General features: G+C 16.0%; 1 protein-coding gene and 2 pseudogenes across 1 annotated transcript; 2 read left to right on the plus strand and 1 right to left on the minus strand.

The window, feature by feature from the left end:
* The first annotated feature begins 985 nt into the window (after positions 1–985).
* LOC126926944 (cytochrome c oxidase subunit 2-like) lies at positions 986–1726 on the plus strand (annotated as a pseudogene).
* Positions 1727–1803: 77 nt separating this feature from the next.
* On the plus strand, positions 1804–3400 carry LOC126926932 (ATP synthase subunit a-like; annotated as a pseudogene).
* A 1154-nt stretch (positions 3401–4554) lies between these two features.
* On the minus strand, positions 4555–5465 carry LOC126926940 (NADH-ubiquinone oxidoreductase chain 5-like; the record flags this gene model as incomplete). The annotated part of the gene is made up of 1 exon (XM_050743255.1): positions 4555–5465. A coding segment is annotated over one exon (897 nt), but the record flags the coding sequence as incomplete, so codon positions are not given.
* Between the last annotated feature and the right edge of the window lie 7460 nt (positions 5466–12925).

Raw genomic sequence — 12925 nt, forward strand, 5'->3', positions numbered from 1 at the left:
TATTATAAATGAAAGAGGTAAAAAAGAAACCTTTGGAAATTTAAGAATAATTTATGCTATATTAGGAATTGGATTTTTAGGATTTATTGTTTGAGCTCATCATATATTTACTGTTGGATTAGATGTTGATACACGTGCATATTTCACATCCGCTACAATAATTATTGCCGTACCTACAGGAATTAAAGTTTTCAGATGATTAGCTACATATCATGGTTCAAAAATAAATTTTAATATTACAATTATTTGATCTATTGGATTTATTTTAATATTTACAATTGGCGGATTAACTGGAGTAATACTTTCTAATTCTTCAATTGATATTATTTTACATGATACATATTATGTAGTTGGTCATTTTCATTATGTATTATCTATAGGAGCAGTCTTTGCTATTATTACTAGTATTATTCATTGATTCCCAATAATTACAGGTTTAATAATAAATCAAAAATGATTAAAAATTCAATTTGTTATAATATTTATTGGTGTTAATATAACATTTTTTCCTCAACATTTTCTTGGGCTAATATCTATACCTCGACGATATTCAGATTATCCAGATTCATATTATTGTTGAAATTTAATCTCTTCAATTGGAGCAATAATTTCAATAAATAGATTATTACTTTTAATTTTTATTATTTTTGAAAGATTAATTTCTAAACGATTAATTTTATTTAAATTTAATCAATCATCACTTGAATGATTAAATAATTATCCACCTTATGATCACTCATTATTAGAAATTCCATTAATTTCAAAAAATAAAATTAAAAATATTTTCAATAAATAATTTATTTAAATAATAATAATAATAATAATTTAATATTTACAATTAATATGGCAGATTAGTGCTTTGAACTTAAAATTCAACTATAAAGACAATTTTTTTCTTTTATTAATATTAATATTTTAATAAATCAATATATTTTGAACTGAATTTAAAATTCAAATAAATCTAATTAATTTATTAATAATTTCTACATGAAATATATTTTTATTTCAAGATTCAAATGCTTTTTACTCTGATAATCTTATTTCATTTCATAATTTAACTATAATAATAATAATAATAATTATTACTTTAACAATATTTTTTATTATAGATTTTTCATTAAATAATTTTTTAAATCTTAATCTTTTAAAAAATCATACTATTGAGATTATTTGAACTTTAACACCTATAATTATTTTAATAATTATCTGTTTTCCATCTTTAAAAATTTTATATTATATTGATGAAATTATAAATCCTTATTTTTCAATTAAATCAATTGGTCACCAATGATACTGATCCTATGAATATCCAGAATTTAATAATTATGAATTTGATTCATATATATTAAATTATGAATCTATAAATCAATTTCGGCTATTAGAAACAGATAATCGATTAATTATTCCATTTAAAATTTCAATACGAATAATTGTATCTTCAATAGATGTAATTCACTCATGAACTATTCCATCATTAGGAATTAAAGTTGACGCAATCCCTGGACGAATTAATCAATTAAATTTATTTTGTATTCGTCCTGGAATTTATTTTGGTCAATGTTCAGAAATTTGTGGAATAAATCATAGTTTTATACCAATTATATTAGAAAGAACTTCTTATGAATTATTTTCAAATTGAATTAAAAAAAAAATATTATGAAAAATTAGTTAATTTATAACATTAGATTGTCATTCTAAAATTAATAATTTAATTTATTATTTTTCTTCCATTAGATGTCTGAAATTAAGAATTGATCTTTTAAATCAATTATAGTAATTAAAATTTACTTCTAATGAATTCCACAAATAATACCTATTAATTGATTAATTATTTTTTTAATATGCATAATTTGTTTAATTTCAATTATAATTTTATTAAATTCTATAATATTAAATTTTAAAATTAAAAATTTAAAAAAAAAAATTATTTATAAAAAATGAAAATGATTATGATAAATTTATTTGAAACTTTTGATCCATCAATTAATAATTATTTTCAATTAAACTGAATTTTTATATTTATACCAATTATTATTTTTCCTAATATATATTGACTAATTCCATCACGAATTATAATAATTTTTAAATTATTTATTAAATATCTATTCAATGAATACAAAATAATTATATCAAATAAATATATTATAAATATTATTATATTTTTAAGAATTATAATCTATATTATATTATTAAATTTATTTAGATTAATTCCTTATATTTTTACATCAACTAGACATCTATTATTTAATTTATCAATATCTTTATCTTTATGAATAAGATTTATAATCTATTCAATTATTAATTTTCCTATTAAAACTTTAAGACATTTAGTTCCATTAAATTCACCAAAATTTTTAATAAATTTTATAGTAATTATTGAATTAATTAGATTAATAATTCGACCTTGAACCTTATCTATTCGATTATCGGCAAATTTAATTTCAGGTCATTTAATTTTAATTTTATTAAGAAATTTTATAATAAATTTTTTTCTATTATCCCCAATTTCATTAATTATTCAAAATATATTATTAACTTTAGAAATTTCTATAGCTTTAATTCAAGCTTATGTATTTTCAATTTTATTAACATTATATTTCTCAGAATCAAATTAAATGAAAAAAAATTTTCCATTTCATATAGTAACTATTAGTCCTTGACCTCTTATTTCATCTATAAATTTAATAAACTTAATATTAAGAACAATTTTATGAATTTATTCAAATAATTTAATATTAATAATTATAAACTTAATTATATTAATTTTAGTTTCTCTAATGTGATTTCGAGATATTATTCGAGAAAGAACATTTCAAGGAATACATTCATTATTAATTATTTCAATAATAAAATTTAGAATAATTATATTTATTATTTCTGAATTATTTTTTTTTATTTCATTTTTTTGAACTTTCTTTCATAATTCAATTTCTCCTTCAATCGAAATTAATTTTTCTTGACCTCCTTCTATAATTAAATTTTTTAATCCATTTGAAATTCCTTTATTAAATTCTATTATTTTAATTACATCAGGATTTACTGTTACATTAAGACATTATTACCTATTAAATAATAAATCAAAATCAAGTATTTTAAATTTAATATTTACAATTATTTTAGGATTTTATTTTAATTTTATACAAATATTTGAATATTATAATTCATTTTTTTGTATTAATGATAGAATCTTTGGATCAATTTTTTATTTATCAACAGGATTTCATGGAATTCATGTTCTTATTGGAACTTTAATGTTATTATATTCTTTTATTCGAATATGTAAAAATCACTTTTCATCAATCCATCATATTAATTTTGAATTCTCAATTTGATATTGACATTTTGTAGATGTAATTTGATTATTTATTTATATATTTTATTATATCTTAATAAATTAAATCCTCTTATATTTAATTTTTATTAATAAATTAAATAAATATATAGTATAATTATTACAATTAATTTCCAATTAAAAAATTTAAAATAACTTAATATATTTAATTAATATTATAATTTTTTATTTATTAAATTTAATTATTATTTTAATTATTTTATTCTTAAATAAATTTTTATCAATAATTAAAAAAATTAATTTTGAAAAAAATCTTCCATATGAATGTGGATTTAACCCTATTACAAAAATAAATTTACCATTCTCACTTCCATTTTATTTAATTTCATTAACATTTATAATTTTCGATATTGAAATTATTTTATTAATACCTTTAATTTCATTTATTAAAACCCTAAATTACTTATATATATTTATTATAATAACTTTTTTTTTCTTAATATTAATTTTTTCATTAATTATAGAATGATTTTGTAATTATTTAAATTGAATATATTAAATATATATATATATATATATATATATATATATAAGGATTTTTTTAAAAATCTATATTTAAGTCGAAATTAAAAGTAATATTATTACTTCTTATATATATATATATATATATATATATATTAAATAATCTTAAATTAAAGCCAAAAAGAGGCATTTTATTGTTAATAAAATTATTGAATTATATTATTCTAATTTAATTTATATAGTTTATAAAAACATTATACTTTCAATATAAAATTATTAGTAAAAAAATAATTAATTATAAATAGAAATAAATTAATAAAGCTTCTAACTTTAATCTAGATATTAAATTATCATTATTTCTATTCATAATATATATATATATATATATATATATATATATATATATATATATTTAAAAATTTAATAATTTCCTTAATATTTTCAATATTATGCTCTAATATATAAGCTATTTAAATATTAATTAAATTCATTTACTATTTTTTTTTAAAAATTAATAAATTTATTTAAATTTATTATTTTAAATTATTTTTAAATTTTTAAATTTATTTATTATATATATATATATAATTAATTAATTTAATAAAATTAATACTATTAAATAAATATATATTAATAATATATAAAAAATTTTTAATATATAATTTATTTCAAATAAATTACAAAAAAAATATATAATCTTTCCTGTAAATTTTTCAATTACTCCTTTTTCAAAATAAATCTCATAAAAAACTAATCAATAAAATAAATAATTTAAAATAAATTTATAAAAAAAATCCATTATAAAAAAACTTTTAATTAATATAACAAATTTATTTAAAAAATTTATATTAAATATTAATAATGAAAATAAAATCCCTAATAATATTATTTTAAAAACAAAATATTTAAAAATATAAAACAAATTAACTCCAATAAAAAAAAAAAAAAAATTATAAATAAATTTTCTAATAAATAATACAATTAATAAAATAAATATTATATGTGTTATTATAATTCTATCTTCATCAAAATAAATTAAATTTATTATAAAATAATTTATTATTAAAATATTTATTAAACGAAAAGAATATGATACAGTAAAAATTGTACCAATAATTAAATTTAATAATCTAAAAATTCTTATTATATTTAAAAAATAATACTCAATAATTAAATCTTTAGAAAAATATCCAACTAAAAAAGGAAATCCACACAATATAAATAATGAAAATATTATTAATAAACCTTTTATTGGATATACATAGTATATTCCGAAATAAAAACGAAAATTTTGAATTCCTCTTATATAATGAATATAACTACCTACACATATAAATATTATAGATTTAAAAAAAGCATGAATAAATAAATGTAAAAATGTTAAATTTACTATTCCTAAAGAAAAAATTCTTATTATAAATCCTAACTGACTTAATGTTGATAAAGCAATAATCTTTTTAAAATCTATTTCAAAATTTGCTATCACACCTGATATAAATATTGTTATTCTTGAAACTATTAAAATATACTCCTTATATTTTAAATCAATCAATATATCATAATTAATTAATAAATAAATTCCAGCAGTTACTAATGTTGATGAATGAACTAAAGAAGAAACAGGAGTAGGAGCTATTATTGCAGCAGGCAATCAAATTATAAATATTAATTGCGCACTTTTCCTAAATACTATTATTAAAAATATTAATAAAATTAATAAATTTATATTATATAAAATTAAATTTCATCTACCAAAAATTATTATAAAAGAAATAATTATTAATAATCTTGAATCCCCTAAACGATTTAAAATCACAGTAATTATTCCTGAATTAAAAGCCAAATTCTTTTGATAATAAATAATTAAACAATAAGAAATTAAACCTAATCCATCTCATCCTAATAATAAAGTTAATATATTAGGACTTAAAATTAAAAAAATTATTGATATTAAAAATAACATTATCAAATAATAAAAACGTTTAATTAAATATTTATTATTTAAATTTATATAACTTACCCTATATAATAAAATTACTGAACAAATTAATATAACTAAAAACAAAAACATTAATAATTTGAATCTAATTATTAAAATTAAATTCATTTTTATTGAATTTAAATTATAAATTATTCATTCATAAATAAATAATTTATTAACTAATAAGACATAAAATCTTAAAAATATAAATATTAAACTTATTAAAATTAAAGTAATTCTAAAAACAATTATTTTTAAAATAACTTAAAATACTATCATACATCTTTGAAACCACAATTCAATATTTTTTAAAATTAAACTATTTAAATAAATTAAATTAATAAATCTAAAATAATTAAATTTAATGGTAATAAATGTAAAATTAAAGTTAAATAATTTATTAAACCCCTATTTATTAAATTAAAATTAAAATTATAAATTTTTCCAAACTGAATAAATCTATATAAATAAATTGAATAAATAAATCTAAATAAACAATAAAAAAATAAAAATATAAATAAATATTTATATCATATAATTAATCTTATTAATAAAAAAATTTCACTTACTATATTTAAAGAAATTGGAGCTCCTGAATTATAAACACATATTATAAATCATATTATTGATATTGAAGGTATTAAATTAATTAATCCTTTATTTACAAAAATAATTCGTCTATTAGTTTGTTTATAAATTTCATTAACTAAATAAAATAAACCTGAAGAAACTAACCCATGAGAAATTATTATTAATAACCCTCCTAATAAACCAATTTTTGAACCACTAAATATTCCTATAGATATAATTCCTATATGAATTACTGAAGATAAAGCAATGATTAATTTTATATCAAATTGAAATAAACATAATATTCTTAAAATCAATATTCCAAATAAATTAATTATTATTAAATAATAAATTAAATTAACAAATTTATTATTAAAAATTAAAATTAATCGTAATATTCCATATCTTCCTAACTTTAATATTACTGAAGCTAAAATTATTGAACTAAAAAATGAAGCTTCAACATGTGCTTTAATTAATCATCCATGAAATATATATATTGGAATTTTAATTAAAAAAGATATTAATAAATATATAAAATTAAAATAATCAAATATAAAATTCTTAATCTCTAAAAAAAAAAAATTATTCTACCTCTTCTTTCTAATATTTTAAAAATTAAATACAACATTGGTAAAGAAAATACTAATGTATAAAATATTAAATAAAATGCAGCTAAAATTCGGTCTTCTCTATACCCTCATTCCATAATTATATAAAAAATTAATAATAATCTAGATTCATATATAAAATAAAATATTAATAAATCTATGACTATAAAATTTAATAGCATTAAAAAAAATAAAATTAAATTTAATATTAAACATCCTTTTTTTATTTCATTTAAATTTATAAAAATTATTCCAAAAACTCAAATTATTATTAAAATTAAATAATTTGAATAATTATTATTTCTTAAGCCTATAAAAATATTAATTCATTTTATTCATCTAATATTTTTTAAAAAATATATTCCTATCAAAAATATTAAATTTCTTAAAATATAAAAATTAATATAATTTATAAAAAACATTACAGCTAATAAAATTAAAACCTCATTCATTATATTAAATTTAAAAAATTAATTTTTTGATGACCATATTCATAATTTAATCTTACTAATAATGATAATCCTAAAACTCTTTCACATACTGAATAAATTAAATAAATTAAATATAAAAATCCACTATAATCTATTGATAATAAATAAAATAAAATTATTGCAATTAAATACTCTACCCCAATTAAAAATCTTAAAAAATAAATTCTACCTAATCCTTTTTTTATGTATTTATAGAGATATACATTTTTATAGTACTTTATTGATTTTAAAAAATCTACCTAATCCTTTTTTTATATATTTATAGATATATACATTTTTATAGTACTTTATTGATTTTAAAAAATCTACCTAATCCTTTTTTTATGTATTTATAGATATATACATTTTTATAGTACTTTATTGATTTTAAAAAATCTACCTAATCCTTTTTTTTATGTATTTATAGATATATACATTTTTATAGTACTTTATTGATTTTAAAAAATCTACCTAATCCTTTTTTTATGTATTTATAGATATATACATTTTTATAGTACTTTATTGATTTTAAAAAATCTACCTAATCCTTTTTTTATGTATTTATAGATATATACATTTTTATAGTACTTTATTGATTTTAAAAAATCTACCTAATCCTTTTTTTATGTATTTATAGATATATACATTTTTATAGTACTTTATTGATTTTAAAAAATCTACCTAATCCTTTTTTTATGTATTTATAGATATATACATTTTTATAGTACTTTATTGATTTTAAAAAATCTACCTAATCCTTTTTTTATGTATTTATAGATATATACATTTTTATAGTACTTTATTGATTTTAAAAAATCTACCTAATCCTTTTTTTATGTATTTATAGATATATACATTTTTATAGTATTTTAATGATTTTAAAAAAAATCCGCCTAATCCTTTTTTTATGTATTTACAAATATATGCATTTTTATAGTATTTTATTGATTTTAGAAAAAATCCGCCTAAACCTTTTTTTATGTATTTACAAATATATGCATTTTTATAGTATTTTATTGATTTTAAAAAAAATCTGCCTAATCCCTTTTTTATGTATTTACAAATATATGCATTTTTATAGTATTTTATTGATTTTAAAAAAAATCCGCCTAATCCCTTTTTTATGTATTTACAAATATATGCATTTTTATAGTATTTTATTGATTTTAGAAAAAATCCGCCTAATCCTTTTTTTATGTATTTATAAATATATGCATTTTTATAGTATTTTATTGATTTTAAAAAAAATCCACCTAATCCTTTTTTTATGTATATACAAATATATGCATTTTTATAGTATTTTATTGATTTTAAAAAAAATCTGCCTAATCCTTTCTTTATGTATTTACAAATATATGCATTTTTATAGTATTTTATTGATTTTAGAAAAAATCCACCTAATCCTTTTTTTATGTATTTATAAATATATGCATTTTTATAGTATTTTATTGATTTTAGAAAAAATCTACCTAATCCCTTTTTTATGTATTTACAAATATATGCATTTTTATAGTATTTTATTGATTTTAAAAAAAATCCACCTAATCCTTTTTTTATGTATTTACAAATATATGCATTTTTATAGTATTTTATTGATTTTAAAAAAAATCTACCTAATCCTTTTTTTATGTATTTATAAATATATGCATTTTTATAGTATTTTATTGATTTTAAAAAAAATCTGCCTAATCCTTTTCTTATGTATTTACAAATATATGCATTTTTATAGTATTTTATTGATTTAAAAAAAAATCCACCTAATCCTTTTTTTATGTATTTACAAATATATGCATTTTTATAGTATTTTATTGATTTTAGAAAAAATCTGCCTAATCCCTTTTTTATGTATTTACAAATATATGCATTTTTATAGTATTTTATTGATTTTAAAAAAAATCTACCTAATCCTTTTTTTATGTATTTACAAATATATGCATTTTTATAGTATTTTATTGATTTTAAAAAAAATCCGCCTAATCCCTTTTTTATGTATTTACAAATATATGCATTTTTATAGTATTTTATTGATTTTAAAAAAAATCTGCCTAATCCTTTTTTTATGTATTTACAAATATATGCATTTTTATAGTATTTTATTGATTTAAAAAAAAATCCGCCTAATCCTTTTTTTATGTATTTACAAATATATGCATTTTTATAGTATTTTATTGATTTTAGAAAAAATCTGCCTAATCCCTTTTTTATGTATTTACAAATATATGCATTTTTATAGTATTTTATTGATTTTAAAAAAAATCTACCTAATCCTTTTTTTATGTATTTACAAATATATGCATTTTTATAGTATATTATTGATTTTAAAAAAAATCCGCCTAATCCCTTTTTTATGTATTTACAAATATATGCATTTTTATAGTATTTTATTGATTTTAAAAAAAATCTACCTAATCCTTTTTTTATGTATTTACAAATATATGCATTTTTATAGTATATTATTGATTTTAAAAAAAATCCGCCTAATCCTTTTTTTATGTATTTACAAATATATGCATTTTTATAGTATTTTATTGATTTTAGAAAAAATCTGCCTAATCCCTTTTTTATGTATTTACAAATATATGCATTTTTATAGTATTTTATTGATTTTAAAAAAAATCTACCTAATCCTTTTTTTATGTATTTACAAATATATGCATTTTTATAGTATTTTATTGATTTTAAAAAAAATCCGCCTAATCCCTTTTTTATGTATTTACAAATATATGCATTTTTATAGTATTTTATTGATTTTAAAAAGAATCTGCCTAATCCCTTTTTTATGTATTTATAAATATATGCATTTTTATAGTATTTTATTGATTTTAAAAAAAATCTGCCTAATCCCTTTTTTATGTATTTACAAATATATGCATTTTTATAGTATTTTATTGATTTTAAAAAAAATCTACCTAATCCTTTTTTTATGTATTTACAAATGTATGCATTTTTATAGTATTTTATTGATTTTAGAAAAAATCTACCTAATCCTTTTTTTATGTATTTATAAATATATGCATTTTTATAGTATTTTATTGATTTTAGAAAAAATCCGCCTAATCCTTTTTTTATGTATTTACAAATATATGCATTTTTATAGTATTTTATTGATTTTAAAAAAAATCCGCCTAATCCTTTTTTTATGTATTTATAAATATATGCATTTTTATAGTATTTTATTGATTTTAATAAAAATCTACCTAATCCTTTTTTTATGTAGTTATAAATATATGCATTTTTATAGTATTTTATTGATTTTAGAAAAAATCCGCCTAATCCTTTTTTTATGTATTTACAAATATATGCATTTTTATAGTATTTTATTGATTTTAGAAAAAATCCGCCTAATCCTTTTTTTATGTATTTACAAATATATGCATTTTTATAGTATTTTATTGATTTTAAAAAAAATCCGCCTAATCCTTTTTTTATGTATTTATAAATATATGCATTTTTATAGTATTTTATTGATTTTAATAAAAATCTACCTAATCCTTTTTTTATGTAGTTATAAATATATGCATTTTTATAGTATTTTATTGATTTTAGAAAAAATCCGCCTAATCCGTTTTTTATGTATTTACAAATATATGCATTTTTATAGTATTTTATTGATTTTAGAAAAAATCCGCCTAATCCTTTTTTTATGTATTTACAAATATATGCATTTTTATAGTATTTTATTGATTTTAAAAAAAATCCGCCTAATCCTTTTTTTATGTATATACAAATATATGCATTTTTATAGTATTTTATTGATTTTAAAAAAAATCCGCCTAATCCTTTTTTTATGTATTTACAAATATATGCATTTTTATAGTATTTTATTGATTTTAGAAAAAATCTACCTAATCCTTTTTTTATGTATTTATAAATATATGCATTTTTATAGTATTTTATTGATTTTAGAAAAAATCCGCCTAATCCTTTTTTTATGTATTTACAAATATATGCATTTTTATAGTATTTTATTGATTTTAAAAAAAATCCGCCTAATCCTTTTTTTATGTATTTATAAATATATGCATTTTTATAGTATTTTATTGATTTTAATAAAAATCTACCTAATCCTTTTTTTATGTAGTTATAAATATATGCATTTTTATAGTATTTTATTGATTTTAGAAAAAATCCGCCTAATCCTTTTTTTATGTATTTACAAATATATGCATTTTTATAGTATTTTATTGATTTTAGAAAAAATCCGCCTAATCCTTTTTTTATGTATTTACAAATATATGCATTTTTATAGTATTTTATTGATTTTAGAAAAAATCTGCCTAATCCTTTTTTTATGTATTTATAAATATATGCATTTTTATAGTATTTTATTGATTTTAAAAAAAATCCGCCTAATCCCTTTTTTATGTATTTATAAATATATGCATTTTTATAGTATTTTATTGATTTTAGAAAAAATCCGCCTAATCCTTTTTTTATGTATTTACAAATATATGCATTTTTATAGTATTTTATTGATTTTAAAAAAAATCCGCCTAATCCTTTTTTTATGTATTTATAAATATATGCATTTTTATAGTATTTTATTGATTTTAATAAAAATCTACCTAATCCTTTTTTTATGTAGTTATAAATATATGCATTTTTATAGTATTTTATTGATTTTAGAAAAAATCCGCCTAATCCTTTTTTTATGTATTTACAAATATATGCATTTTTATAGTATTTTATTGATTTTAGAAAAAATCCGCCTAATCCTTTTTTTATGTATTTACAAATATATGCATTTTTATAGTATTTTATTGATTTTAGAAAAAATCTGCCTAATCCTTTTTTTATGTATTTATAAATATATGCATTTTTATAGTATTTTATTGATTTTAAAAAAAATCCGCCTAATCCCTTTTTTATGTATTTATAAATATATGCATTTTTATAGTATTTTATTGATTTTAGAAAAAATCCGCCTAATCCTATTTTTATGTATTTACAAATATATGCATTTTTATAGTATTTTATTGATTTTAGAAAAAATCCGCCTAATCCCTTTTTTATGTATTTATAAATATATGCATTTTTATAGTATTTTATTGATTTTAGAAAAAATCTACCTAATCCTTTTTTTATGTATTTACAAATATATGCATTTTTATAGTATTTTATTGATTTTAGAAAAAATCTGCCTAATCCCTTTTTTATGTATTTACAAATATATGCATTTTTATAGTATTTTATTGATTTTAAAAAAAATCTACCTAATCCTTTTTTTATGTATTTACAAATATATGCATTTTTATAGTATTTTATTGATTTTAAAAAAAATCCGCATAATCCCTTTTTTATGTATTTACAAATATATGCATTTTTATAGTATTTTATTGATTTTAAAAAAAATCCGCCTAATCCCTTTTTTATGTATTTACAAATATATGCATTTTTATAGTATTTTATTGATTTAAAAAAAAATCCGCCTAATCCTTTTTTTATGTATTTACAAATATATGCATTTTTATAGTATTTT

Source organism: Bombus affinis, unplaced genomic scaffold, assembly GCF_024516045.1.
Source record: "Bombus affinis isolate iyBomAffi1 unplaced genomic scaffold, iyBomAffi1.2 ctg00000064.1, whole genome shotgun sequence".
Lineage (NCBI taxonomy): Eukaryota > Metazoa > Arthropoda > Insecta > Hymenoptera > Apidae > Bombus > Bombus affinis.